The sequence below is a fragment of the Panthera pardus genome, unplaced genomic scaffold (genome assembly GCF_024362965.1).
Source record: "Panthera pardus isolate Hobbes unplaced genomic scaffold, ASM2436296v1 HiC_scaffold_16, whole genome shotgun sequence".
Taxonomy (NCBI): domain Eukaryota; kingdom Metazoa; phylum Chordata; class Mammalia; order Carnivora; family Felidae; genus Panthera; species Panthera pardus.
Genome location: NW_026526721.1, coordinates 95,198,511 through 95,226,432, shown reverse-complemented (window position 1 = coordinate 95,226,432; position 27,922 = coordinate 95,198,511). Strand labels below are relative to the sequence as shown.

Here is a 27,922-nt window from a genome sequence, read left to right as displayed (position 1 = left end):
TAATATTGATTTCAAATTCCACATGTCTTTCAAGCAATAATTGCAACACAAATTATTAGTGTAGCAACAAGAAAGCAAAACATGATTAGAGTGTATGAGAATAGAAATGTGTGAGCAAACACACACTTCTGCCATGCAGTGAGTTCCATGCTCCTGCAAAACATACCCCAGTATTTTAAAAATCACTTAGAGCAAGACAAAAACTTTAATTAAGTAGGTTTTATGTAGCAAAAACCATGCCAAAAAAATGCCCAGAGCTAGTATGTTAGTTTCTTTCAACAATAAAAATTTTAACAAGATGTGTTTTTGATACTGGGTTTTGATTTTTTGACCACCTTTTTACTAAGATTTATGTCAGTGACCATTATTAGCATTCACGGTTTATATCTGAGATAAAAAAGCACCAGGACATAAAATAATAAGCCATGGAAGGGCACACTTCCTGATAAAAATGCAAGTAGTTTACATTAAGATACATATAATAATAATGATAACATAAAACTATTACATAGCTAGTGCTTTTCACATTAGATTTCACACTCACACTCATACACACATTCACACATGTACTTACACACCCTTATATTTAGAACATTTATCATGTAGGAAAACAAGAGGGAGAAAATTCCAGGGCAAGAAAAAAGGAAATGTGTTACCAGAATCTAAACATCTTTGGCAGGCCTTCTAAATAGTAAGTGAATTAGATTTCCAAAATAAATGAAACTCCAGGGGAAAATGTCATCCTTGTCATTTGAGAATAAAGACATGCTCATATTAGATTACCATATACATATTTACAAAGCTTTTGTAACATGAATCCCACTAAACAGCCCAGAAGTTGATGCTCCTTTGATTACACTGGGATTCATTCATGTTCTTTTCCTCCTCCAGATAATGGTTTATAGCTTAGTTAAGCCGTGGGAAATCAGCTTCCTGAAATTCACCAAGGTCAAAGTGAATGCCGCATCTGTGATCTTGGTGAAAACGTTCGAGTTCTTCCTCCTGTGTAGCAGGGAGGATCCACCTTTTCATCCCTATCTCCGTGATCTTGGGAAGTGTGGTGACAGCACATAACAAATGTCTAAACCATTGTCCGCAGTCCCGGGAAGTTGATGGCCGAAGGCTGATATCCAGCTCCGTTAACTCTTTGAGGAACCACATGTTTTGGCAGAAGATAGCCCATCCTGTGTCACAGATGCTGTCGTTATAGCTCAGGATAAGCTTCTGCAGCTTGGCTAGATGACCCGTCTGTATTAGTGATGCTGAAAAATGAGATCACACTAAGTGCTAAAATACAAGAATACTTTCTACTGTGGCTGTTTGCCACTTCCAGTAACACAGTAGCCCCAAGGTTGGTAATGACAAGATTGGCAATTCTTAATGATTTGTTATTAGCTACCAGCTTTAATCAGGGCATCTGAACTTACCAAAGCTATCCTCTGTGTATCCCAATACAGCTTGAAAATTGTTCCTTTCTTCTTTCCAAATCCCAACCCAAAGAATATCTTTTTTGTCAAGTTCCTGCTCTTGGCTCAACTAGAGTCCCAGCTCTTCCTGAGACTCTAATTAAATATGGGAGTGATGGCTCATTGGCTTTAATGAGGACCATTTATTTGTAAATAGTCTTCTTGCTGTTTAATACTGTTTAATTGTTCACTGCTCATTCAGTCATTCTTCATTCAGCAAATATTTAACTGAGCACTTTCCAAGCTCAAAAGACACCTGGGTAGTTTCTAATTCACCTTAGGGACCTCTAATACACAGAGCAATTTTCCCTTTGAAGAGCACATATCACAGTACTACCTAAAATGGCACTTAATAAATAATAGTGATGAAGCAATGAAAAGGTGATAACACCTGTAAGGGGAGACAGGAGAGCTACCCAAAGCAAACAGTGTGTGCTTCCCTTGCCAGCTGAAAGCAGGGATGGATTACAGAGATCAGATGAGTAGCACAGAATCTCGAGTGGGCAGGGGCTTTGGAGGTCTCCTCATCCAACCTCCAGATCAATGATCAGAGAGGACTCTCTCTTTCACGGCTCCTCTACTGGACACCAGCCTGCTCCTGCCTGAAGCATCCCCTCAGGTTGCCCCAACAGTGAGAGAGTTCCAAGCAGGAGAAAGCCCTTCCTCCGGGTCCCTTTCTGCCTTCCAGTGACTTTCACCGATTGCCCCCACAGCCTGCTGGACACCTCAGCTCCTCCCTCACACCAGCCCTGCTGTGTTGGACCAGAGTCTGGTCCCGTCAACTTCTCCCCCTTTAGGACTAAACGTGCCCAGGTCTTTCAGTCATTCTTCGCGTGTCCTGGCTTCCAGAACAAACAGGATGCTTCATCCCCATCACTTTAATCTTTCCCACAGTTTGGTTCCACTGTGCATTTATTTGGAGCTTAGCATTCCAGGCACTCAACAGCTGCCCTCCATTCCTAGGTGTCCATGTTCATGTGTATCTCTTCCTTGCTCTACAACATGACTCATCATATTCTCAAGACCTAAGTGTTAAAGACAATATGCATGCTTTTCCTATTGAAGTATTTTTCTATTGTGGAGATTTTCAAAGGTACAAAACATAGGAGCATGAACTCCTGTGTCCCCAGCATTCGGCTTCATTACATCAGTCTTGTTTCACCCACTTCCCATCTTCTTCTTTCTTTCTTTCTTTCTTTCTTTCTTTCTTTCTTTCTTTCTTTCAGTAGAGGCATATGTCGTTTTATTCCACTTCACTTTACTGTGCTTTGCAGACAGTGCTTTTTTTATTTTAAATAACAAATTGGCAGTTTGTGGCAACTCTGCACCAAGCACCATTTTTTCCAACAGCATTTACTCACTTTGTGTCTCTATGTCACATTTTGGTAATTCTCAGAATATGTCAAACTTTTTCCTTATTTGTTATGTGATCAGTGATTATGACTTGCTGAAAGCTCAGATGATGGTTAGCACTTTTCAGCAATGTTTTTAAACTAAGGCAAATATGTTCTTTTTTTTAGACATAACATATTGCACACTTAATAGACTATAGTATAGTGTACTGGGAAACCAGAAAATTGAGTGGACTCGCTTTTTTGCAGTCTTTTCTTTATTGTGGTAGTCTGAAACTGAACCCACAATATCTCCAAGATATGACTATATTCTATTTTTATTTATCCTAGAATGTTATTGACTGTATTCCCTGTGCTGTACTTTTCATCTCCAGGACTTACTTATTTTGTACCTCTGAATTCCCTTTTTCACCCATCCCCCACCTACCTCCTCTCTGGTAACTACAAGTTTGTCCTCTGTATTTAAGAGTCCATTTTTTTGTGGGGCGCCTGGGTGGCTCAGTTGGTTGAAAGTCCAACTTCAGCTCAGTTCATGGTCTCACGGTGTGTGAGTTCGAGCCCCGCATCAGGCTCTGTGCTGACAGCTCAGAGCCTGGAGCCTACTTCGGATTCTGTGTCTCCCTCTCTCTGCCCCTCCCCCACTCATGCTCTGTTTCTCTGTCAAAAATAAACATTTTTTTAAAAAAGACTTTTTTGGGGCACCTGGGTGGCTCAGTCAGTTAAGCGGCTGACTTCGGCTCAGGTCATGATCTCGCGGTCCGTGAGTTCGAGCCCCGCATCGGGCTCTGTGCTGACAGCTCAGAGCCTGGAGCCTGTTTCAGATTCTGTGTCTCCCTCTCTCTGACCCTCCCCTGTTCATGCTCTGTCTCTCCCTGTCTCAAAAATAAATAAAACGTAAAAAAAATAAAATAAAATAAAATAAAATAAATAACTAAATAAAAGAGTTTTTTTTGTTTTGCATTTTAGATTCCACACATAAGTGCAATCCTATAGTATTTGTCTTTCTTTACTTATTTCACTTAGCATTACACCCTCTAGGTCCAACTATGTTGTCACAAATAGCAAGATCTCATTCTTGGGGCACCTGGCTGGCTTAGTCTGTACCGCATGTGACTCAACCTTTGGGTCATGGGTTCAAGCCCCATGTTAGGTGTAGAGCTTACTTAATTAAGAAAAAAAGAGGGAAGTGTAGGTTTGTGTGTATCTTTTAAAACAAGATCTCGTTCTTTTTTTATGGCTCAGAAATATTATATGTATACATACATATCACTCTTCGTTATCCATTCATCTATCTGTGGACACTTAGGTTGCTTCCATATCTTGGCTATTGTAAATAATGCTGCAATAAACACAGGGGTGCATATATCTTTTCAAATTAGTGTTTATGTTTTCTTTGGGTAAGTACCCAGTAGTAGGATTACTGGATCATGATATTTCTATTTTTAATTTTTTGAGGAACCTCCATACACTTTTCCACAGTAGCTGCACCAATTTACATTGCCATGAACAGTGCATGAGGGTTCCTTTTTCTCCATATCCTCTCCAGCGCTTGTTGACTTTTTGATTTTAACCATTCTGACAGGTGTTAGGTGACTCTTCATTGTGTTGTGTTTTAAGATTTTTTTAAAGCAACGTCTACACCCAATGTGGGCTCAAACATACAACCCTGAGATCAAGTGTCACCATGCTCCGCTGACTGAGCCAGCCAGGCGCTCCCTCATTGTGGTTTTGATTTGCATCCCCCCATTGACCAATGATAGTGAGCATCTTTTCATGTGTCTGTTGGCCATCTGTATGTCTTCTTTGGGAAAACCTCTCTTCAGTTCTTCTGCCCATTTTTTAATTGGATTATTTCGGATTTTTGGTGTTGAATTGTACAAATTCTTTATACATTGTGGATATTAATGCCTTATTGAATATATCATTTGCAAATATCTTCTCCCATTCAGTAAGTTGCCTTTTCATGCTTTTGGTGGTTTCCTTCATTGTGCAAAAGCTTTTTTTTTTTTTTTTTGGTGTAGTCCCAATAGTTTAATTTTGCTTTTGTTTTTCTTGCCTGAGGAGTTATATCTAGGCCAATGTTGCTAAGGCCAATGTCCAGATCACTGCCTGTGTTTTCTTCCAAGAGTTTTATGGTTTTAGGTCTCACATTTAGGTCTCTAATCCATTTTGAGTTTTTGTGTATGGTGTAAGAAAGTGGCTCAGTTTCATTCTTTTGCATGTAGGTGTCCAGTTATCCCAATACCATGTATTGAAGAAACTGTCTCTGCCCAATATTGTATATTCTTGCCTCCTTTGCCATAGATTACTTGATCACATAAGCATAGATTTATTTCTTGGGTCTTGTTCTGTTCTATTGATCTATGTGTCTATGTTTGTGCCAGTACCATACTGTTGACATTACTACAACTTTGTAGTATATCTTGAAATCTAGGATTGAGATACCTCCAATTTTGTTCTTTTTCTAGATTGCTTTGACTATTCAAGGTCTTTTGGGTTTCCATACACATTTTAGGATTATTTGTTCTAGTTCTGTAAAAAATGCTGTTGGTATTTTGATAGGGATTGTATTAAATCTGTAGATCGCTTTGGGTAGCTGTGGACATTTTAATAATATTTGTTCTCCCAGCCCATGACTGTGGAATATCTTTCCATTTGTTTGTGTCATCTCCAATTTCTTCTATCAGTGTTCCATAGTTCTCAGAATATAGGTCTTTTACCTCCTTCGTTTTTTCCTAGGTATTTTATTATTTTATTATTTTTGCTGCAATTGTAAATGCGATTATTTTCTTAAATTTATCTTTCTGCTGCTTCATTATTAGTGTATAGAAATGGAACAGAATTCTGTATATTGACTTTGAATCCTGCAACTTTACCAAATTCATTTATCAGTTCTAATAGTTTTTGGTGGAACTTTAGGGTTTTCTAGATATATCATTATGTCATCTGCAAATAGTGAAAGTTTTACTTCTTCCTTACCAATTTGGATGCCTCTTGGTTCTTTTTTTGTCTGACTGCTGTGGCTAGGGCTTCCAGTACTATGTGGAATAAGAGTGGCAAGAGTGAACATCCTTGCCTTGTGCCTGACCTTAGGGGAAAGCTCTCAGTTTTTCCCCGTTGAGGGGAAAATATGATGTTAGCTGTAGGTTTGGCATATATGGCTTTTATTATGTTGAGGTGTGTTCCCTCCAGTCCCACTTTGTTGAGGGTTTTTATCATGCATAGATGTTGAGTCTTGTCAAGTGCTTTTTCTCTATATACTGAGATGAATCTATGGTTTTTGAGATGATCGTATTATTATAGTTTAAAGCAAATCCCAGACATTGTTTTCACTTTCCTGTACTGTTTGAATTTGCCAATCATGTGAGTATCCTAATTATGATTATTTCACAATTTTATATTTATTATATATTTTTAAAATCTGGGTAATCGGATCATAGGTTGTGGAAATACTTACGTAGTTTACTCTGGGAAAGTGCTGTTATTTATAAAGGAAAAAAATAAGGTACAAGTGATTAAGAAATTCTTAAAGGATGTTTGTTAAAATAATCAAAGCAATAGAAAAGTGGCAATGGCTAACCACACACATTAATACTTGTTATTAACTAAAATGTGTTTGGAGGGGTGCTCATTGCTTCAGAGATCTGGCAGCTGGTGGTTACACAGCGATAGAGGTGTGGGGACAAGAGTAGATGAGAGACACAGGTGTAGTCTCCAATTCATTGTTTTCCAATGGGAAGTGGACGTATAGAGGCGATTTTAGGGGATATGTGAGAATGGTATTATAGACTCTGAATCCCACAGTGTACAAGCTATTCCTTATTCAATTCTCATTCCATCTTTCTAAATTGACATGGAGAAAGCGTCAGATTGATGCTAATATGCCTCTAAAGCTCTCTCTTCCCCTTTTTCTAACCAAGAATGAACCTCTATTCAAAGCTTTCATATGGCAACAGTCTAACAATGTCTATATATGAGAAGTGATGCCTGTATTTCAGCTATAGTGATGATCAGTTTCCTGTTTTTGTTTTGTTTTTGAGGCACGGAGGGGCAGAGAGAGGGAGAGAGAATCGAAAGCAGGCTCCACGCTGTAAGTGCAGAACTCAACAAGGGGCACAATCCCACAAACCATGATATAATGACCTGAACTGAGATCAAGAGTCTGATCTTAACCTACTGAACCACCCAGGCACCCCTGTTTCTTGTTTAAATAAAAGCATTTAAGTTAAAGAGTTAATATGAAGAAAAAATTAAGTAACAGTGCAGGTACAACGTGGACAGGGCAAACTTTGTGAAGGCAGACCATAGGTAACTGAAATTTGCGTAACACCAAGCTGGCGAGAGAACGCCACAACTCTCCTGCTATGGGGAAAGCAAGGAGCAGAAGCTGGAATGACCCATTACCACATCTATGCCCATCTCCTTTGTGAAAAGCCCGCCACTCTCTTCCTGGCCTTTGAATTGCCCTTATTCATTTTCACCAGATCTCTTCTAAGCAGGTGTCAGAGAGAAGGGAAGCTTTGCAGGGGGCTCAGCCACAGGTCTGGCTGCCCTCCCTCCTTTCCTTCCTCCTGCAGGACAGGTGCACTGGGCTCCCTGTGCCAGCACTGCTTTGGGACCAGTAGATACGAACCCAGGACAGCCACGTCCTCTGTCACCAGGGAACAGCTGCTCAGTCTCAGCACTTGAAGGGACTCTGAGAACTTCAGTGTTTCCAGAAGCAGCTTCAGGTTGCCACCAATACATTTGTTCCAAGAAAGGTCGAAAACTTCCAGAGCAGGGAGGTGAGCAGAGGCTTCAGCTAAAATTGAGAATAGTAAGAAGAGCAAGCATTTAGGCTTCCCTCTTTGAAACTGAGCAACCTGGGGCAACATATTAATAGAACTAAAGTTAAGACAGTTGTGGAGACTGTTGTCTTTTTCCCGAAATTCATGACCACAGCTTCGGTTGTCTATTTTTATTTGAGAGAAATGCTGGAAACTTTGGAAAAGTAAAACTCGGCGAAATGGAATTCACTATTGACTGGGATTTTCCTCCTTCAGTTGACATCCAGGAGGGAGAAAGAGGCAAAGGATTTGGACAGCTGGTCAGGATTTCCAGTACGTGTTCTGGTTTTACGTATTCCCTTGTACAGTTACCGCTAAGGTTCAGACAGGGGGCCAAGTCTCCTCAAGACTCTGAAACACCAGAATATGTTTGTGTCTACCTACCTTCAGTGACAGAGACAAGGAAGGGAACTAGTGTATTTTGGAGAGATTTTTAAAGAAGATTAAAAGAGGTTCTGCTCGATTCTCAGTTGCCCCTAATATTGCAATTAACCCAAACAACTTATTGCCAAGATATAGTTAATTATGCTTTAATTCCAATCTTCTTTCTAAAGAATAACAGGTGTCCAAGGGGCAAATATATATCCTTTTATAATATCTAAAAAGAAAATCCCTATCACCTACATGGTACAGGGACCTATCAATGAGAAATGGAGCTTTTTCTTCTAAAATTAAGGTGGAGAAATATGTGTTTACTTCTTAATGCAAACTGATATCATTCAGTGTAATATCTGCTTGATTATGATTCATTATGCAGCAATAATTGAAAGGAGTTATTATCCTCTGATGGCAGAAGACACAAAATTAAAAATAAAATTTTCTTTAAAAAATATCCAACTTTTTCCAAATAGAAAGTATTATTTATAAAACATCATGGGGGCACCTGGGTGGCACAGTTGGTTAAGCATCTGAGGTCGGGCTCAGGTCATGATCTCAAGGTTCGTGGGTTTGAATAGCCCACGTCAGGCTCTCTGGTGTCAGCTCAGAAACTGCTTTGGATCCTCTATCTCCCTCCCTCTCTGCCCCATTCCTGCACACATGTGCTCTCTCTCAAAAAATAAACATTAAAAAAAATTTAAAAAAAAAAACACATTGGGGACATCATGTTGCCCCTAAATTTATTTTTTGTGGCACTTTCCTAACTGAACATTAGTCTGAGCAATGGCATGCATCATGTATGTGCGTGCGTGTGTTTACCTAACCATCTGGGGGATTACAGACCCCTTTGAGAAGTTACTTTGTTTTACTTGCTTAGCTAATGTCAGAAATACCTAAAATGTGGTTAGGGTATATACAGTGAAGAAGAAGTGTCATCTCTGCCTTCAAGGAGGTTATAAACTGGGGGAAATATGCACATTGAGAAAAACAAATACATAACTGCAAATTCTGATAAAAGCTATAAAAAAGATACGGGGCTCCTAATTTAGATCAGAGATGCTGTATTAACAGGGAGCATTCATGCTGAGACCTGAAGTCAGGGCTCCCCAAGAAAGAATAGGGTGTGGGGGCGTTCCATCCAGAAAACAGAAAGGCCTGAAGACAAAGGCGAGCCCAGGGACAGGAAGGAACCAAAAGAAGCTGGTTCAGGGAGCAAGGGGGAGAGTGGCCGAGATCACCTGCGCCTTTTAGACCCCATGAAGGAATGTGGATTTTACCAGAGGTGATGCAGGCAGCCATTGAGTCTGTTTAAACTGGGTAGTAGTAAGATCCAATTTACTTTTTTTTTCAAGTTTATTTTTATTTATTTTTGAGAGCATGCATGAAAGAGTGTGAGCCAGGGAGGGGCAGAGAGAGAGGGAGAGAGAATTCCAAGCAGGCTCTGCTCTGTCAGCACAGAGCAATGTGTGTGCAATGTGTTTTGTTGGGTGGCAAATTCAGTAAAATGACACAAAGTGCCTCTGCCTCAGAATATCTCCCTCTGCTTGAAGGTGATGGTCTTGCCCCTCAAAAAGGCAGAAATTCCAGATTCTCTAGACCCTTGATCTAGGCTGGGCTGTATCCATGACCTTCCAGCAGGCCTGGATTCCTAGAGAAGACAACAAATCATGCTGGGAAGTAGATGTTGGGCAGTCAGCTAGGCTCACACACTGGCAACTGCCTCGCTTTTCCCATAAGACTCCCAGCAATCCAGTTTATATTGTCACCTCAGTGAAATGACAAGTTACCATGGATATGGACCTCCAGAGTTGGCTGCGTACAGTCTAGATTTTAATTTTTTTTTTAACATTTATTTGGGTTTTTTTTTGTTTTGTTTTTTTTTTTGAGAGACAGAGCATGAATGGGGTGGGAGGACAGAGAGCGGCAGACAGAATCCAAAGCAGGCTCCAGGCTCTGAACTGACAGCACAGAGCCCAATGTGGGGCTTGAACTCACGGACCATGAGATCATGAGCTGAGCCGAAGTCGGATGCTTAACCACTGAGCCACCCAGGTGCCCCATGTACGGTCTACATTTTAAATGTTAGATTTGCAAATGCCAGAATCATTCATGCGGCCTTCAGAAGGCCACTTTTAGGGAAGCATATTTCCTGAAGAGAAGACAAATTAGTACTTCACAAGTTTGCCTATGGCCGAGCCTTGGCATGAAATTCCGATGTATGGAATATGTGTTCTCATGTGTTACTGTACATGCTTGTAGGGATCTGGGGAATTCTCTTACCGAGGGCAGTAAACGTCTCACTTTGCAAAGCACAGTTGTTGATGAGTAAGGACTTCAGGGCTGGTAAAAATCGGAGCCGGCTGAGTAGGTTTTCAGAAGAGCCGCCCATCTTTTTGTTGGCAGATAAATCCAACTCTTGAAGACTCGAGAGTAAAGGGATTACCTGGGCTGTTAAAATGTCAGCAGTGACGTGTTTTAGGCACCATCTCACAAAGAGTCCTCTGGGTGTTTGGGTCCCGCAATCTCCCTCCTTGACACACCCCTGCACACACGCACACCAGCCACACTTCCCAATGTACAGCTTGGGCTTTTCTGCTTCCAAGCCTCTCTTCAGGCTAGAAGTTAAGACCAAAGATTATGGAGACAAAACTGGTTCTAATGCTGCCTCTGCTGCTAAAGAATTGTATGACTTCAGAGAAGTCACTTAACTTCCCTGAATCTCAGTTATCTCAATAATGAGAAGAATAACAGTACTTCACAGGGTCATTGGAAAGATAAAACAACTGAGTATATTTAAAGTACTTGGTACATGGCCTGGCACACATTAACAGCTCAATTAATGTTCAGTGTCATCATTCTTTTCTCAGAATAAAGTAATAAGTACGAGGAAGGCAATGAAAGCAAGCAGTCAGGATGGAGGTCTGTTGGTGACAGCACTGGCTTGGGATCCTGAGGGCCCTGCTGTGCCAGGAGTTACTCCTGCTTCACTATCTTTCTGCTACTTTTCGTGCTTGCAAACCTTTGGCCTCGCTCTTTCCAGTGTGGGAGATACAGCATCCTGGCATCTCTGTGGGGCTGGCTCACCCCTGAGAGCCTTCCAGGGACACCTTGGTCACATAACCCCTTGGTCACTATCACGCCACCCTATTTATTTTTGCTTCTGTGAGGTCTGTATGTAGGGCCTGCTTCATCCCCAGAGTGTGCATCAAAGTCTAGAACACTGGAGGCACACACACATTTGTGGGAGGAGGGACGGAAGACGGGAGAAAGGCAGAAGAGAGAAGGCAGGCACGTGCAATCCCAACAGATGTAACTGTTTCTTCCTCTTCCAACCCCCACAGCACTCTGCTCTTCACCATGTAGTTGGTTTATTCCTGTCCCTGCCAGACTGAAGCTCCCTGACTGTGAATTTGCCTTTGCCCTTGGCACAGTGCTCCATACAGCTAGATGATTGGCTAAATGATCTGTAATTCCATTTCTTTGGAGCTGTCTAGAACGATCAGAAAGAAGAATGGGGAATTACTTAATACCATAAGGTATACACGGGATGTATGTTCATTTCCATCTTTTCAAAATTAGACAGTTTGCTACAGTCATTAAATAATCATTAGCTTTCCAAGGCCATCCACCCGTGTTGGTGGCTGCAAATGTAGTAAGAGAGGCTAATCCATCCCTTGTGCTATGCCAGTGATAACAATGGAGGTGCTCTAGCACCGTACCCTTCCTCTGAGTAACAAGATGAGTAACAACGTTACTCAGTTGTACCGAGGGAACTTCATTCTTTGGGATCTGGTGCATTCATAACCCAGGAGTGTCTTCTCCAAGCATGACACTCAGAAGTAAAGGGGATGGTGATATTCCATAAGGCTCCACTTGGAGCCCAGAAACAGATTGTTACTTTAAAATCTTTAATGAAAGGCTTGGACGCTTCTGTTTTTCAAATTGAGGCATAAGAGTCTAAAATGTAATTTAGCAGGTCTCAGGATGCCTGGGAGTTTCAGCTGCTTAAGCGTCCAACTTTGGCTCAGGTCATGATCCTGCAGTTCATGAGTCTGAGCCCTGTGTCAGGCTCTGTGCTGATAGCTCGGAGCCTGGAGCCTGCTTTGGATTCTGTGTCTCCCTCTCTCTCTGTTCCTCCCCTGCTCACACTCTGTCTCTCTCTCTCTCTCAAAAATAAATAAACATTAAAAAAATAAAAATAAAAAAAATGTAATTCAACAGGTCTAAAATATAGACATCAGACCTAAGAACCTATTTTAACTCGTTTCCTTCCCCAATCGTACTAAAAACAACTAAAAAATTGTTTCTAGTCTTGTTTTTCATGGATTCATTCTTTTAATCAGTCATAGTCAACAAGCATTTGTGGGGTACCAACTGTGGGCCCGAGCAAAGGGGAGGTTCTGAAGGTGTTCCCAACACAGGAGGGGCCCCTGACCTGGAGAGGGAGCAAGGACAAAGGCCCCAGGGACAGAGGTCAGCACGCACAAATGATAGGGGTAGAGTCAAGGAGGGGAAGGGTAGAGAATAAGGTCACAGTGATAGAGGAGGAACTGGGAGACCATTTGGGCTCTCAGTAACCTAGGCCCGAGAGGACGGTGGCCTGAACCAGGGTAGTAGAAGTCTAGGTGGTGAGCCGTGGTCTGATTCTGGAGGTATTTTCAAGGCTTACTGTGGTCACAGATGGACTAAAAACCTTAATGGCAAGGCTGCACTTGCGCTGTTTGTTATAAGAAACTGCATTTATACATTATGTGGGGTAATTACAGGATTGTGTCTATGGTGGAAAGTGGGTGTGTGCCCTAAAGTTGTAACGTACACCCATTATGCACCACCCCGCTGACTTGTGTAACTTTGTCTGTATCTAAGGGCTTGGCTTCACTTGTTAGTCAGAAAGCCTCAAGGCCCTTTGTTCAGCTTTCTCTCCACATCCCTGTTTGAAATAAACTTTGTGACTCACAGACTCATTTCTAAACAGAAACACATATTCAAAATTTTCTCCTTCAAGTGCCACATCCATCATTTACAAACGTGTTTAGGGGGAATTTAGATGTGCTAATACTTACTGGGCACTTAATACATGCCAAATACTAGATTGGGGGCATCCACAGAACTTTTTAGGATGTGACGCTTTCAGTAACTCCATAAACTGTAAGTTTAAGGGGACGCCTCGAATTTACCAAGTTTCCAAACATACACTGAGGTTCCAAAAGTCCTTCCTTGGCTCTACAGTTCACACTTACTCAGCGACATCACGTCATCTACCGTCAGCGAGCACTGGTGAAGATCCAGGACTTCTAAATGCTCCAACATGGCCAACTGAGCTGACGCGTCTTCAAAACCTCCACCCAGCTCCTTGTTGCAGGAAAGGTCTAATTTCCTCAGTTCACACAAGTACCTAAAAGCAGCATCTACAAAGAAAGTCAAAAGTCCCATTTTGACAAATTACAAGGTGGAAGGCAGGTGTGTAGAGGGAGATGGAGAAAATACACTGGGCTGAGAAAAGCCAAGGCGAAGGAATAACTTTAGACTTCCTACCACCTGGCCGTCTTTGGACCTGACCGTGGCTTCTAACACACACCATCCGTGGTCTGCAACGCGTGCCAATGGCTCTGGTCAAACCCTGCAACTAATGGCTCTCCTCCTCCTACACTGGAGCATTGGCATTTCAGAGAATTCTAGACTTAGGCAAACTGCCAGTGAGAAGGATATTACAGGCTCTGTAAGTTGAAGGGAAAAACACAATTTCATTTCATGGTCTCCCTTACTGTGGATACTCTATATAGGCAATAAATTTTAACTACAGATGCCACTGATGCTGTTCTTTTTATCAGTACCAACTCCTTCCTACTACTAAGCATAAAATAATGCTGACATTTTTCAAAAGTAAGAGAAAAATGGAGAGCTTTAGTAGCACATAACTTTTATTTTGCCCCATGTCTATCTCAAACCCAAAATACCCTGGCCTTTTCAGAGGCAGTCATTTTAAAAGGTTGTTTTTGTAATCGTGCAAGTATATGCTTGTCGTAAAAGACTTAGAAAGTAATAAAACAAGGAAGATTTAAATTACCTATCATCTTATTCCCCAGCCTAACCACTGTGCATATTTTGTTGAATGTCCTAACAGCAATTATAAAGTAAAATTGCACATGTATATGAAAACCTCACCCAATATTCTGACACTCTTTTGTGACAGTCCACATGAATGTAACTTCAGTACTTTCAGATTTGAGGTACTTTTTAATCCCTGAGCAATACTGTTTAGACTGCCACCGATGTTTCTGTTAATGGAAAGATCAAGTACTTCAAGATTTTGCATCATGGGTAGCAACTGACCTAGAGGGAAGAGAAACAAACAAGAGCAGCTCAGTAAAAATGCGGGGTGTGACTGTTGGGGAAAAAGGGGAGGGCAGCTTCATGTGACCTGGGGGTACAGTGTGCCACTGTTCCAATTCAGGGTAAGAGAAAGCACAGCCAACTTTGACCCCCAGGCTGTCTGATCATGGGCATCTTCACACTTATTTTCTGGGAAGGACTCATCCAAATCCCACCTACCCACAAACGCCCCATCTTCTGATGTGAGGTCGCAATCTACAAGCTCAAGCGTTTGTATCTTGCTCCCTTCTTGGAACTTCTGGAGGATCAGAGGCAAGTTTCCTCCCACTTTACTGTTCCAGGACAAGTTCAGCTCTTCCAGCTCAGGTATTGCCTCCAGTGCTTCTCCTGTTACCAAAGAACCCAAAGACTGGATTGATTGCTAGTCCACAAAGCAGGGGATCCATGTCAAAATCAGTACAACCATTGTTTATGGACTAGTATTAGCCAGGCGAGGGACTGGTTAGGTGCCAGGTGCTGAGGAACAGAGTGAAGAAAATGACCCACCTCCAGCCCACTCCCAGCAGTGGGTGCTTCTGTATGTACAGGCACAGCAATTCTAGTCCCTCCACAGTTCAGAACCATGCCTATGTATAAAAATTGTAAGCAAAACAAAACAAAGCAAAACACCCCAAGGGTACCTGGGTGACTCAGTCAATTAAGCATCTGACTTCAGCTCAGGTAATAATCTCACAGTTCGTGAGTTCAAGCCCTGCGTCGGGCTCTGTGCTGACAGCTCAGAGCCTATAGCCTACTTTAGATTCTGTGTCTCCCTCTCTCTCTGCCCCTCCCCAGCTTGTGCACGCTCTCTCTCAAAAATAAATAAATATTAAAAAATTAAAAAGAACCCCACCTATCATTGAGTTGTTTTTGTGGTGATAAATATTTATACTATTCCAACTACTTTCATCCACCCTGTCTGGGGTCATCATTGCTGGGAAGCTGGGCCAGAGGAAGAGGTGAGGCAAAACAGGGCACTGGCCACCACAGGGGTGAAGCTCACCCTGACATCACGAGTAGCACACACAACTGAAACTGAGCACTGCAGAGAACTAGTAACAAAGCATAAGGCATCAGCCGCTCATAACAGCCATGCAGCCCTGGCGGGTGGAGGAGGATGCAGTGAGAATGGGGTGGAACTTGACATTTCTGAAACCCTTTCACATAGGAAAGCATCCGAGGGCCAGAATGGAGGCTGGGAGAGAGAATAGGGAAGAGCAAGGAAATCCTCTTTAGGAATGACTTCCACGGCCTTGGGTAGAACAGAGGCACATACATGAAAATGCACTTTCTCAGCATACAGAGTCAGTCTCGACACCAAACAATTAAGGGTGCTGGAAAGTCCCTTGTGTCCGGAAGCCTCTCCTCCACTGTCCACTACTGGGCTTGGACTTCTACCATTGGTTATTCACTGTATGGAGTGAAGGAGCCTCATGTTAAAATGCATGTTCTCCCAGCACAGGAATCATTTTGTGTGTCATTGCCAGTCAGCTGGGGTGGCTTTTCTGGGGTGGCATCGCCCTGAAGCATTCCTCAGGATCAGGGAGAGACAGAGAGAGAGACAGAGCGAGCGCATGACTGATTAACCATGTCTGCAGTGCACATGGTACTGGAGAGCCACCCATCTATCATCCTGCACTAAGCAACTGTAACCAGTGTAGCAATGATGGAACGCCTCCTGATTTACAGTCTCTCATCAGTCAACCATCTATTCTCCAGGTACCCCATCTGCCATCAAGGCTAAGGAAGACCCCTTCTGATGGGAGAAGATGCAAAAGCCCTTCCAGAGAGGAGTCTGGGAAAGGGAACAAGGCATAAAACATCACAGCAACAAAGATGCAGACTCTCTCTTGAACCTGGCAAGTTCGGAGTGAGTCCCAGGGCAGAAATTCCATTCCCTGGCTTCTTAAGGCTGGAAGATCATAACAAAGATTAGACTCATCATAGAAAATAAAGAAACAACATTTTCTTTTTGTGCCTGAGTGGCAGTGAGTTGAATTTGCAACTCTGCTACACAATAACCAGCTGCTAAATTGATTACTTAAAATCACTGAAAGTTAGTTTTGGATGAGGGAAGAGCAAAAGGAGGGACTATCCATTATTGAGCACATGCTGGGCATGTAGTAAATGCTTTAAAGAAATTAGTTAATCCTCACAATAGTTTTCTGAGGTGGATATGAACCCCATTTCAGAGATAAGAAAGCTGAGGCTCAGGAAGTTTAAATCATTTGTCCATGGTCTCAAAGCTAGTTAGAAGTGGGGGGTAGGATTTGCACTAGGACCTGGCCTGCTCTCAGATGGATGGTGTTTCTCCTCGACTACAGGAAGGGTAGGCCAGGGGCATCAACTGACCTCGATCTTCCACAGAGGGCAGAGAGAAGACATTTGACATGAACTGTGTTGTCTCTACAGAAATCTTTGCAGAGATGTAAATGATCAAAATATGTCATTGAAATAAGAAACTCCAGACCAAGAGAATTTTTAAAAATGTTAATGGCAGCTGAAACCAGCAAGCATTTTAGTAAAGGGTTGGGTAACATGAGAAATTGTATCCTACATTCTATGTTATTCTATGTTCACTAATTAACTAACTTGAGGTTCTAGTTCTATTTAAACCATTGCTTTTAGTTTTAAAATCTTGTTTTGGTCAATTTTTTTAAATGGGGGTGGAAAAATAGAAGAGGTTGTTTTCGAATTGGAAGATAACTTATTATCTACCTCAATTTTACAGGTGAGTAACAGTGAGTAAGCAAATTTGACAATTATCTCCATTTAAATTCCATGAGAGCAGATACCTGACCAACCTTTCTCCTTTCTCTATCCTGGGGCTTAGCACAATGCTAGGTGCAGGCTACTTAGCTTTTCAGAAGTTATACAAGTGCCCAGCATGGCATTTCATCGTCCTTGTGCTCTCATCCATGAGCCCCGGAGGGGCTGTGACCCAGATAGTTTGCCCTTGATGCTTCAGAGCTGCTAGCAGTGAGGCATTCATCATACCCAGTGCTCGAACATCATCAGTGGTAAGTCTGCAACTTCCCAGCCTCAGGATTTTTAACTTGCTGACGAGATGCATTTGCTGGGTGACTGAATGGAGGGTTCCACCTATAAGATCATTCCAGGAAATATCCAGTTTTTCCAAGTCTGGGAGAAGAGGCAGCAAAGCAACTGGAAGGGAACAAGAGAAAAGACAGATTTGCACATGCAATGTGTAACTGGTAGTACATGGGACCCAGTGCCTATTACACTGTAAGAGAAGAGGGAGGGGTGGACATGTTGACTTTCAGCAAAGCACGGCTCCCTCATCCATGCAATCGGGACAGACTGCATTTCCTAGGGCATTTTCTATTTCTGCCAAAAATGCAGTGGTATCTTAAGATTTCATAGAACTCCTTTATTGTAGTAGAAACGGTAGTTCTACTGTTACTAGCATTGTCACTGTAATATGTACACTAGTCCTTTCCATTTTTGCAGAGCACCCTGACGTCCCTCACCCCTTCATCCTAGTGGATCCTCAGGCTGAAAGCAGAGAACTGCACTGTTGGCCAGGGTTGCTGAGATTGAGGGTACTAGTTACCCTTTCTTTGTGATCATCATTGCCTGGGTATCACAACCTTCTGAAACTCCCATTATATTTAAATGGACCGACTTGGGGCGCCTGGGTGGCGCAGTCGGTTAAGCCTCCGACTTCAGCCAGGTCACGATCTCGCGGTCCGTGAGTTCGAGCCCCGCGTCAGGCTCTGGGCCGATGGCTCGGAGCCTGGAGCCTGTTTCCGATTCTGTGTCTCCCTCTCTCTCTGCCCCTCCCCCGTTCATGCTCTGTCTCTCTCTGTCCCAAAAATAAATAAAAAAACGTTGAAAAAAAAAAAATTAAAAAAAAATAAAAATAAAAAAAAAAAATAAATGGACCGACTTGTGGAGATTTTAGATAAGCACAAAGCCTGACCAGAATCTTCTCTGAGTATCTGCCATCACTCATTAAAAGTGAAGTTACTGCCTGTGAAAAACATTCTCAAAGGCCATCTTTATCTCCCAGAGCGACAAGACCCGAGAGTGGAGACTGGAGACTGGAGACGCCAGCCGCCAGCTGAGAGGAAGTAAAGCATCTTTGCTTGTTTGTTTTTAAATATGTCTTGAAGGTTAAGGGGCAGCCATCAGAAGCAGCAAGCTGAGGTCTTATAGCTACAGGCACAGCAACTCCAGACCTTCCAGAACTCTGAGGCCATGCTTAGGAGTGAAATTTGTTTTTGCCTTTTGTTTGTTACTAGGTTTCAAAGCAGTTGAGCCCTTTCAACTTGTTCACCAGAATTCTTTATAAAGCATAAGTCTATTGAACACATTAAGAAGGAAAAACAATTAAAAGCAGGATTGCTGGGGCCCGCGCTCAGAGATTTCAAGTCAGCGGGTTTGTGCTGAACTCAATTGCCTGTGTTTGCACCAGCTCTGCTAGTGACTCTGACACACAGCCATCTGGAAACACAGGTGCAGTCAGGGTTCTCTCTTAAGAGAGCTGTCCAAAGGAGAACGTGGGTAGCTCAGTTGGTTGAGCGGCCGAATTCAGCTCAGGTCATGATCTTGCGATTCGTGGGCTCAAGCCCTGTGTCAAACTCTGTACTGACAGCTTGAGTCTGCTTTGGATTTTGTGTCTCCCTCTCTCTCTACCCCTCCCCCACTCAGTCTCTCTCTCTCTCTCTCTCAAAAATAAACTTAAAAAAAAAAAAAACATTTAAAGAGAGTTGTCCAAAATATAATGGCATGCGTTTTAATTAAAATAGTCAAGGACCCCTCACTCAAAATTCAGCTGTTTTGACACCTCTGTGTTGGTGGACACATCTAATTTGATAAAAGACTTGACTCAAGGCATCTGGGAGAAAGAGAAAAGATAAGGTGGCAGTGGTTGTGTGAGGGGGGGTCTTCACGACCGGACTCCTGCTTACGTGTGACACATGATGGTTACACTCTCATTCCACAGATGACAGAACACAACACCCTTTTACATGCCCAGCGGGGCTTGGCTCTACGGATGAGCCACACGAGTTTAGATCGTACGCAAAACAAATGTTTTTCAGGGAAGAAGAAGCAATCAGTAGGGAAGTAAAATTACTCAGGAAAAACAGACAAATGAACCTTCCTCCTAAACTTGGCTCAAATCTTTGTAGCTTGAGGAAAGATTAATTTGTCTTTTGTTGTTGTTGTTTTAAATAGTGGTGCCGCTGCTCTTCCTGAGTTGGGTGGGGCCACCCTGCAGACCTCGGGTGGTCAGGTGAGTGATGGGTGTGTTTTGCCTGCTCATCTCCCCTCAAAGGCCCTGGGTCCCTCTGTGCCAAGTCAGCTGCATACAGACCCACTTCCCTCACGTCCGCGGTCGTTAATCCGCAGTTATTCAGATCCAGACACTTGTTGACAGCCTTTCTGCCCAGCTTCTGCAGGAACTGCTCGTTTTTCTCCATCCTGGATCCCAACTCCATTTCTGAAGTGAGAGGCTTAGCTACATTATCAGGAGAAAGAAGAACTTGCTGTTAATGCAGATAGTGTTAAAGATGCACGGCGATCGCAATAAGACAAGTAAACAGACTAACAACAACCCTGAGCTGGTCCTTGGAGAAACCTCAACCCAGAAGAGGAAGCATTTACCAGGGGACAGAACTTAACTGCTGTCCTGCCTCCGGGTGCTGGACAGTGATCACTCCCATGACCCTTTTCTTACAAAGGAGCCTGAGGAACTCGGTGGCTGTTCTTTCCTGGCCTGACCTAGGTTTCTCCTCTCGTAGACAGTGTTGTTCTCCCTGGACTGAGTAGTAAACTTGTTAGCACAGGGTTGAAGCCGAGCACAGCTGAGAGACGCACAGATGTCTCTGGTGAATGCTCATGGTGGGGAACACAGGTAATTTGACCAAACAAATTGCCAAATTTGCCAAAGGCAAAGCGTTGCAATCACTGCCAATGGGCTTCAGCTGGCTACAGGGAACGAATCAAACACTTGCTGCTCATTTCGTAGACCATTCCATTGACAGATGCAGAGACAGTGGTGCCTGGGAGAGCTTTTCTCAACTCCTGCCACAGGACACTTTCAGGAAGACTCATTTGTCCTTCTTGTCACTAGAGACTACTTACGTGGCACCCTCACCAAGTTCCTCTGTACTAACACAGTACTAACCTGATAACACTAAAATAATAAAAGCCTTACTTTTTCATTTTTTTTTAATGTTTATTTCTAAGAGAGAGCGTGAACTGGGGAGGGGCAGAGACAGAGGGAGACAGAGTCCGAGGCAGGCTCCAGGCTCTGAGCTGTCAGCACAGAGCCCGACACGGGGCTCAGGCCTACGAACCATGAGATCATGACCTGAGCCGAAGTCAGACGCTCAACCGACTGAGTCACCCGGACGCCCCTAAAAGCTTTCCATTTATTGAACACCTATTATATACGAGTGCTGCACCTACCCCATGTGCCAGAGTTTGAGACACATATAAAATACATCATCCTTTTGGAAGAAAAAATGAATATGCAAAAAAGGGTCACTGACAGTGACTTTTTAGAGGTTTTATAAATGAAAGTGTACTATTTAAAACATATAAAAAAAGTTTACTGGAATCCAATACAGAAGTGTAAGTTCTAAATGTGCAGTAATATTCTACTAACCCTGACAAAGTATAAAAACCACATAGCTAAAAAGAAATACTATATTGGTACCAGTGAAAATTAATGGTAGGACTTCAGTAGTAATCAATTTAGATTTAAATATTAGGAGAGTAATAAGAACGCTACCTCTCCACAGTGTGTCTGGCAGCTTGCTATTTTTTCTATTATAATTTATTGTCAAATTGGCTAACATACAGTGTGTAAAGTGTGCTCTTGGTTTTTGGGGTAGATTCCTGTGGTTCATTGCTTACATACAACACCCAGTGCTCATCCCAACAGGTGCCCTCCTCAATGCCAATCACCCCTCTTCCCTTCTCCTCCTCCCACCCCCCCATCAACTCTCAGTTTGTTCTCTGTGTTTAAGAGTCTCTTATGGTTTGCCTCCCTCCCTCTCTGTTTGTAACTATTTTTTCCTCTTCCCTTCCCCCATGGCCTTCTGTTAAGTTTCTCAAGATCTACATGAGTGAAAATATATGATATCTGTCCTTCTCTGACTGACTTACTTCACTCAGCATAATACCATCCAGTTCCATCCACCTTGCTGCAAATGGCAGGATTTCATTCTTTCTCATTGCCAAGTAATATTCTATTGTATATATAAACCACATCTTCTTTATCCATTCATCAGTTGGTGGACATTTGAGCTCTTTCCATAATTTGGCTATTGTTGAAAGCACTGCTATAAACATTGGGGTACATGTTTCCCTATGAATCAGCACTCCTGTATCCCTTGGGTAAATTCCTAGTAGTGTTATTGCTGGGTCATAGGATACTTCCATTTTTAATATTTTGAGGAACCTCCACACTGTTTTCCAGAGTGGCTGCACCAGTTTGCATTCCCACCAACAGTGCAAGAGGGTTCCTGTTTCTCCACATCCTTGCCAACATCTGTTGTTGCCTAAGTTGTTAATTTTAGCCACTCTGACCGGTGTGAGGTGATATCTCAGTGTGGCTTTGATTTGTATTTCCCTGATGATGAGTGATGTTGAGAATCTTTTCATGTGTCTGTTAGCCATCTGGATGTCTTCTTTGGAAAAGTGTCTATTCTTGTCTTCTGCCCATTTCTTCACTTGGATTATTTTTTAGGTGTTGAGTTTGGTAAGTTCTTTATAGATTTTAGATACTAGTCCTTTATCTCATATGTCATTTGCAAATATCTTTTCCCATTCCGTCGGTTGTCTTTTAGTTTTGTGATTGTTTCCTTTGCAGAGCAGAAGCTTTTTATCTTGATGAGGTCCCAAAAGTTTATTTTTGCTTTTAATTCCCTTGCCTTTGGAGATGTGTTGAGTAAGAAATTGCTGTGGCTGAGGTCAAAGAAGTTGTTGCCTGCTTTCTTCTCTAGGGTTTTGATGGTTTCCTGTCTCACATTTAGGTCTTTTATCCATTTTGAGGGGTTTTTTTTGTGTGTGTATGGTGAAATAAAGTGGGCTTCTTCATTCTTCTGCATGTTGCTGTCCAGTTCTCCCAGTTTGCTAAAGAGACTGTATTTTTTCCATTGGATACTCTTTCCTGCTTTGTCAAAATTAGTTGGCCATACATTTGTAGGTCCAATTCTGGGCTCTCTATTCTATTCCATTCTGGGTCTATATGTCTGTTTTTGTGCCAATACCATACTGTCTTGATGATTACAGCTTTGTAATAGAGGCTAAAGTCTGGGATTGTGATGTCTCCTGCTTTGGTTTTCTTCTTCAATATTACTTTGGCTATTTGGGGTCTTTTGTGGTTTTCATACAAATTTTAGGATTGTTTGTTCTAGCTTTGAGAAGAATGTCAGGGCAATTTTGATTGGGATTGCATTGAATGTGTAGATTGCTATTTTTAAGCAAACGCCTATAGGGTGTGGTCTGTGTAGGGATGGTTGATGTCGCCACATTCTCCCAGTAGGAGGCAGCACCATCCACCATTTTATCTCTTTACACAGGCCTTCCATTTCTATCAGGGTGCACTGCATACAATGTATTTTATTTTCGGTATGGTTGCCAGATTTAGGAAAACAAAAACAGCCTGTCCAATTAAATTTAGACTTCAAGTAAACAAGGAATCATGGCTTAGTAAAAGTATGCCCCAAATATTGCATGTATTTTATGTGGCAACCCGAATTTTGAGTAGAGCAGAAGGGAGTTAGGGATGGGGGGATGGGGAGGGACTAACTCTTGCATGCAGTGAGTCCAGGACATTTTGTTAAGCTTAATTCAAAGAGTCTCAATCACACTGTTTCATAGATTTAGAACCTGAGACACAGAGAGACTGTAAGTAGCAGAGTCAGAATGTGAACCTAGAACAGACTGCTCCAGAACCCATTATGTGTGTGTATGTGTTTAAATTTTTGGGTTAGGGGGTATCTCGGTGGCTCAGACAGTTAAGCGTGTGACTTCTGCTCAGGTCATGATCTCATAGTTCGTGGGTTAGAGCCCCGTGTCTGGCTCCGTGCTGACAGTTCAGAGCCTGGAGCCTGCTTCGGATTCTGTGTCTCCCTCTCTCTCTACTCCTCCCTGGCTCATGTTCTCTCTCACCCTCACTCTCAAAAATAAATGAACATTAAAAATTTTTAATATGTAAATAAATTTTTGTGTTAAAATATTTCTCTGCATGATACCTTATGCTTTCTCTTTTGTTTTTAAGCCTTTATCCCCATAGGATCGACCTACGATCATGCTCAAGTTCCAGCCTTCCCAAACCTTTTTCTTCTCAAGCCACTGTTCTGTCAATCATTTCCTTTACTGTCAAATGTTTGGAAAAGGTGGTTTGTACTTGCTGGTCTCACTTCACCACATTTATCAATCAACCTCTATGTTCTGGTGACCACATTCACCTATTCAAACAAATTGTTTCTCAAAGGTCACCCGCAGACAGATTCAGGACTCTCTTCTAAGACCACATCCTGCTTGGGTATTCTGTAACGGTTCATCTGATGGGCAAGTCTAAGACCGCAGAAGTGGAAGACTTGGTTCAAATTGTGGGTCCTGCAGGTAAGCAAGTAATTTGGCTTCTCTGAGCTTTGGGTGATTCATCTGTAAAACAGAAACTCTAATTTCTGCCTTGTTCATTTCTCAGGAGCATGGTGACTTACATTTCCTAGGGCTTCCCAGGGAGATGGGACTCTGCAGGGCCTTTTACATGAGAGGTATGTTATAAATATTTGTTGAATGAACAAATAATTGAATGAATGAATGAATGAATATTAGTACTAATTTATGAGATCCATGGACATGAACTTACAAACCATATATTTCATTTTTTTTAATACATAAAACCCTTTCTTCAAAGGATAGCTTATGTCACAGCTCAAGATATAAGGCAGTTGAGTCAGAGCTGCTACCAGTTGGCTGGGTTGTGGTGACTGGTGCCCTATGGAGAGCACAAAGTTGTGACACGTGAACAGTTCTATGGAGTGATTCGGGACCTTTTCCTGACTGCTTTACCGCTGAGACAAGCCCCTGCTTCTCCATGTGATTCTGTGAGCTAAGCAGTATCTTCACATTAAGTTCTTTTCCAACTTATATCTGCCAGGGTTGGTTTCTTGGTCATAAACAACCACGAATCCCAGTGGTTTCATAAAACATAATGATGTTTGTATGTTTGTAACGTGGGCGTTGCTGTGCAGGGAACCAAGATAACAAGTTCCTGTTTTCTATGAGCTACGTGTCCAATGGAAAAGGCAGGGGCACCTGGATGACTCACTTGGTTAAGCGTCTGACTTTTGGTTTCAGCTCAGGTCATGATTGCACAGTTCGTGGGTTTAAGTCCCACATTGGGCTCGGTGCTGACAGCGTGGAACCTGCTTGGGATTCTCTCTCTCTCTCTCTCTCTCTCTCTCTCTGCATCTCCCCTGCTTGCTCTCTCTCTCAAAATAAATAAACATTAAAAAAAAAAAAACAGGCAGACAGGAAATCCATGCTCACAATACAGAGGAGAAGTGCAATGGTGGAGGCAGGCAGAGGGTACATGAGCACACGATAGTGACAGTAAGCACCTCAGTTCCCATGGGCAGGTCATGGCAATCTTACAAGAGAAAGGGGTGTGTGAATGCACCTTAAGAGTGAGTGAGAGTCAGTCAGGTGGGTGGACATGAGGGAAGGATAAATGGGGGGAGGAGTGCAGGAGGATGGTGACAGAAGGGAAGGTCTTTGTAGGCACAGGGAACCCCTTTGCAAGAATGTGGCCAGCTCAGGAAACTGCAAGTAAATCTGAATGTCAGGAGTAGAGGATGAACATGAGGTTGGGGGGAAGGCAGGGGTCATGAAGAGAGATCCATCTGATCACAAACACCTTGAAGACCATGTTTGGGATTGTGGACACTCTCTTCAAGGCAAGAAAGACTCAGTGAAGGATTTTAAGCAGCTGAAAGATATCATATCTGTGATTTAGGAAGAGGACCCAGTGGCACTATGGAGTACAGGTTGGCAAGAGAGCAAGAATAGAAGCAGAGAAACCAGTTAGGAAGCTGTTTCAGTGGTCTAGGTAAAAAAACAAAAAACAATGAAAGCCAGAACAGCAATGGAGAGGAGGAACCAGATCCAAGAGTCATTTTGGGGGCAGAATTAACATGACTCCAGGTACCATTGATTTTGGGGAGACGTGGAAATGGACAAGCCATGCATGGCTTGAGTGGCCGGTGTTGGTCAGTGGGGAAAACCAGCTGCCTGGCCTTGCACTATTAATTTAATCATGGTTATAGGTATTCATTAACTATGTTCCTAAAACTTCAACTCATACTTTAGAACAAATATCAACAATTTTCTGATAGAGGTTGTCTTTCTTTTTAAGTAGACTTTAACTTCCTATTTCTAAAAAATATTTAAAATGTACTTAATCTACTTTCAAATAAAATTATATATATATATATATTTTTTTTTTTTGAGAGAGAGAGAGAGAGAGAGAGAGAGAGAGAGAAGCATGAGCAGGTTAGAGGGGCAGAGAGAGAGAGAAAGAGAATCTTAAGCAGGCTCCATGGTCAGTGGGGAGCCCAACACGGGACTTGATACCACAACCCTGGGATCATGACCTGGGCCAAAATCTAAAGTTGGATGCTCAACCAACCAAGTTAGCCAAAATGATATTATTTTTGGTATTTGTTGCAAATAATCTGACAGAAATGAGGGTAGGTATAAATGAAACAAGATTGGCCATGGGTTGATAATTGTTAGAGGGAAGTGATCATGGGGGGTCCTTATACTATTCTCTCTACTTTTGGGTATGTTTGCATTAAAAGATTAAAATGCTTAAAAATACATTTAATCTAATAGATTATACATATATATATATTATACATATATATGTATTAATTTTTTTAATGTTTGTTTATTTCTGAGACAGAGCATGAGTGGGGGAGGGGCAGAGAGAGAGGGAGACACAGAATCAGAAGCAGGCTCCAGGTTCTGAGCTGTCAGCACAGAGCCCAACAAGGGGCTCGAACTCACAAACCATGAGATCATGACCTGAGCCAAAGTCAGTCGCTCAACTGACTGAGCCACCCAGGCGCCCCTCTAATAGACAATATATTAATGGCATTGTACATGACACATAGCTTTTAGGAAAGATTGGGCAATATTTATTTTTATAACCTTTGAATTTGTAATCTCTGTTCTAAGAATTTGTACTAAAAAACAAAGCTGAAATACAATGACGTATGGAAGAGGCAAGAGGGAAAGACAAAAATATTCACTGACAGGCACAGGATGGAATATCATGCAGCTGTTAAAATTAGGCATATAAACATCATGTAGCAACGTGGGGATTGAACAGTATAAAAATATGTTTCAGAAGTAGGACCACAGCTCCGTGTAAGCTCAAGAGGGATTTGCAAGCTATTATTATAACTGCAAAAGATGCCCATTCTGGCCCGCAGCTACCTCCTCTGTGACTGTCCTATTACTTTTGTCCTCTCTCCTCTCATCCTGCTTCAGCACCCCTGACCTTGGGCTCGCTCTCAAGTACTCCAGGCTCAGTCCCACCCTGGACCTTCACATTTATAGCTGCCTTTGCCTGGGAAGCTATTCCCACAGGCATCTACGTGACTGGCTTTATTCATTCACTCTACTTGGCTTACTTTATTCAGATCTCTGCTCAGGTGCCACCAAATCAGAGACTCCTTCCCTGCAACCCCATCTAAAGTAGTACCCCATCCATCATTCTTAGTCTCCTTAGCCTGCTTTTGTTTCTTTGTATCATTTATCACGCTGAAATTATGTCTGCATCTGGTTCCTTGTGTACATAAGGTCCTGTGTTATGTGGCTGCATTTCTAACACAATAATGGCTGACATACAGTAGGTACTCGATCAATGTTTATTGACTGGCTGGTTGACCATAAATGCATGTATATGAACAAAATACTGTATCAAAATGAAAGGAAACAAGGTATTTTCTCTATACCTTCCTGTAGTGTTACATGTAATTTAAATGCTAATAATTTAAAAGTAAAATTCTTGAAGTATTTAAAGTATTTAAGTAACATAGTAAATGCTTAGAATAGAGACTCATATTAGGTTTAGTTTAACCCATATGATGTCTTTAGGGGAAAACATTATTCTAAAAAATAGAGAAATAACAGCAGTCAGTTTACCAGTATCTAAGATGTTTTCTGTTTTCTGTGCGTCATCGCTGGGTTGGAAATCAGCAGCTTCAAGGTCATTGCTCTTTTTTCTGCTTTCAGCTTTGGTGGGCCTGAGTTTTGAGCTCCTGAAGAATTTGTTGACAAACGAAGTCCGGGGTTTGGTTTCTCCATCTGAGGAATTTTTCTTCCTTCTTTGACTCATGGTCAAGTTGAAAGTGGTCTTTCTCAATAAGACATCTTCCTGTTGTTTTCAGTTTCTGGAATTACTGAGAAGCAAAAGACTCTGTCGAGACCATGTGAAATCAATTTCCTTACATGAGCTTTTATTTCCCCCCTT

The 27,922-nt window shown here is 42.2% G+C and overlaps 1 protein-coding gene across 1 annotated transcript; it reads right to left on the bottom strand.

The window, feature by feature from the left end:
* Positions 1–186: 186 nt before the first annotated feature.
* LRRC31 (leucine rich repeat containing 31) lies at positions 187–27,922 on the bottom strand. The gene is made up of 9 exons (XM_019440532.2): positions 27,595–27,922; positions 19,736–19,879; positions 17,392–17,559; positions 14,575–14,742; positions 14,188–14,355; positions 13,263–13,430; positions 10,303–10,470; positions 7,452–7,619; positions 187–1,262 (listed from the first exon to the last, which is right to left on the bottom strand). The coding sequence occupies exons 1-9, from the start codon at positions 27,785–27,787 to the stop codon at positions 907–909; spliced, it is 1,701 nt and encodes a 566-aa protein (XP_019296077.2). The 5' UTR covers positions 27,788–27,922; the 3' UTR covers positions 187–906.

What these genes read in the sequence shown, in the direction of transcription:
- LRRC31 (XM_019440532.2), bottom strand. Translation starts at nt 27,787, where the DNA reads ATGAGTCAAAGAAGGAAGAAAAATTCCTCAGATGGAGAAACCAAACCC. An exon ending in AGATGACGTGATGTCGCTGA is followed by an intron (nt 10,471 to 13,262) that starts GTAAGTGTGAAC and finishes ACATTTTAACAG; the next exon opens with CCCAGGTAATCCCTTTACTC. An exon ending in AGAGGACGTGGCTGTCCTGG is followed by an intron (nt 1,263 to 7,451) that starts GTTCGTATCTAC and finishes CTCATTTTTCAG; the next exon opens with CATCACTAATACAGACGGGT.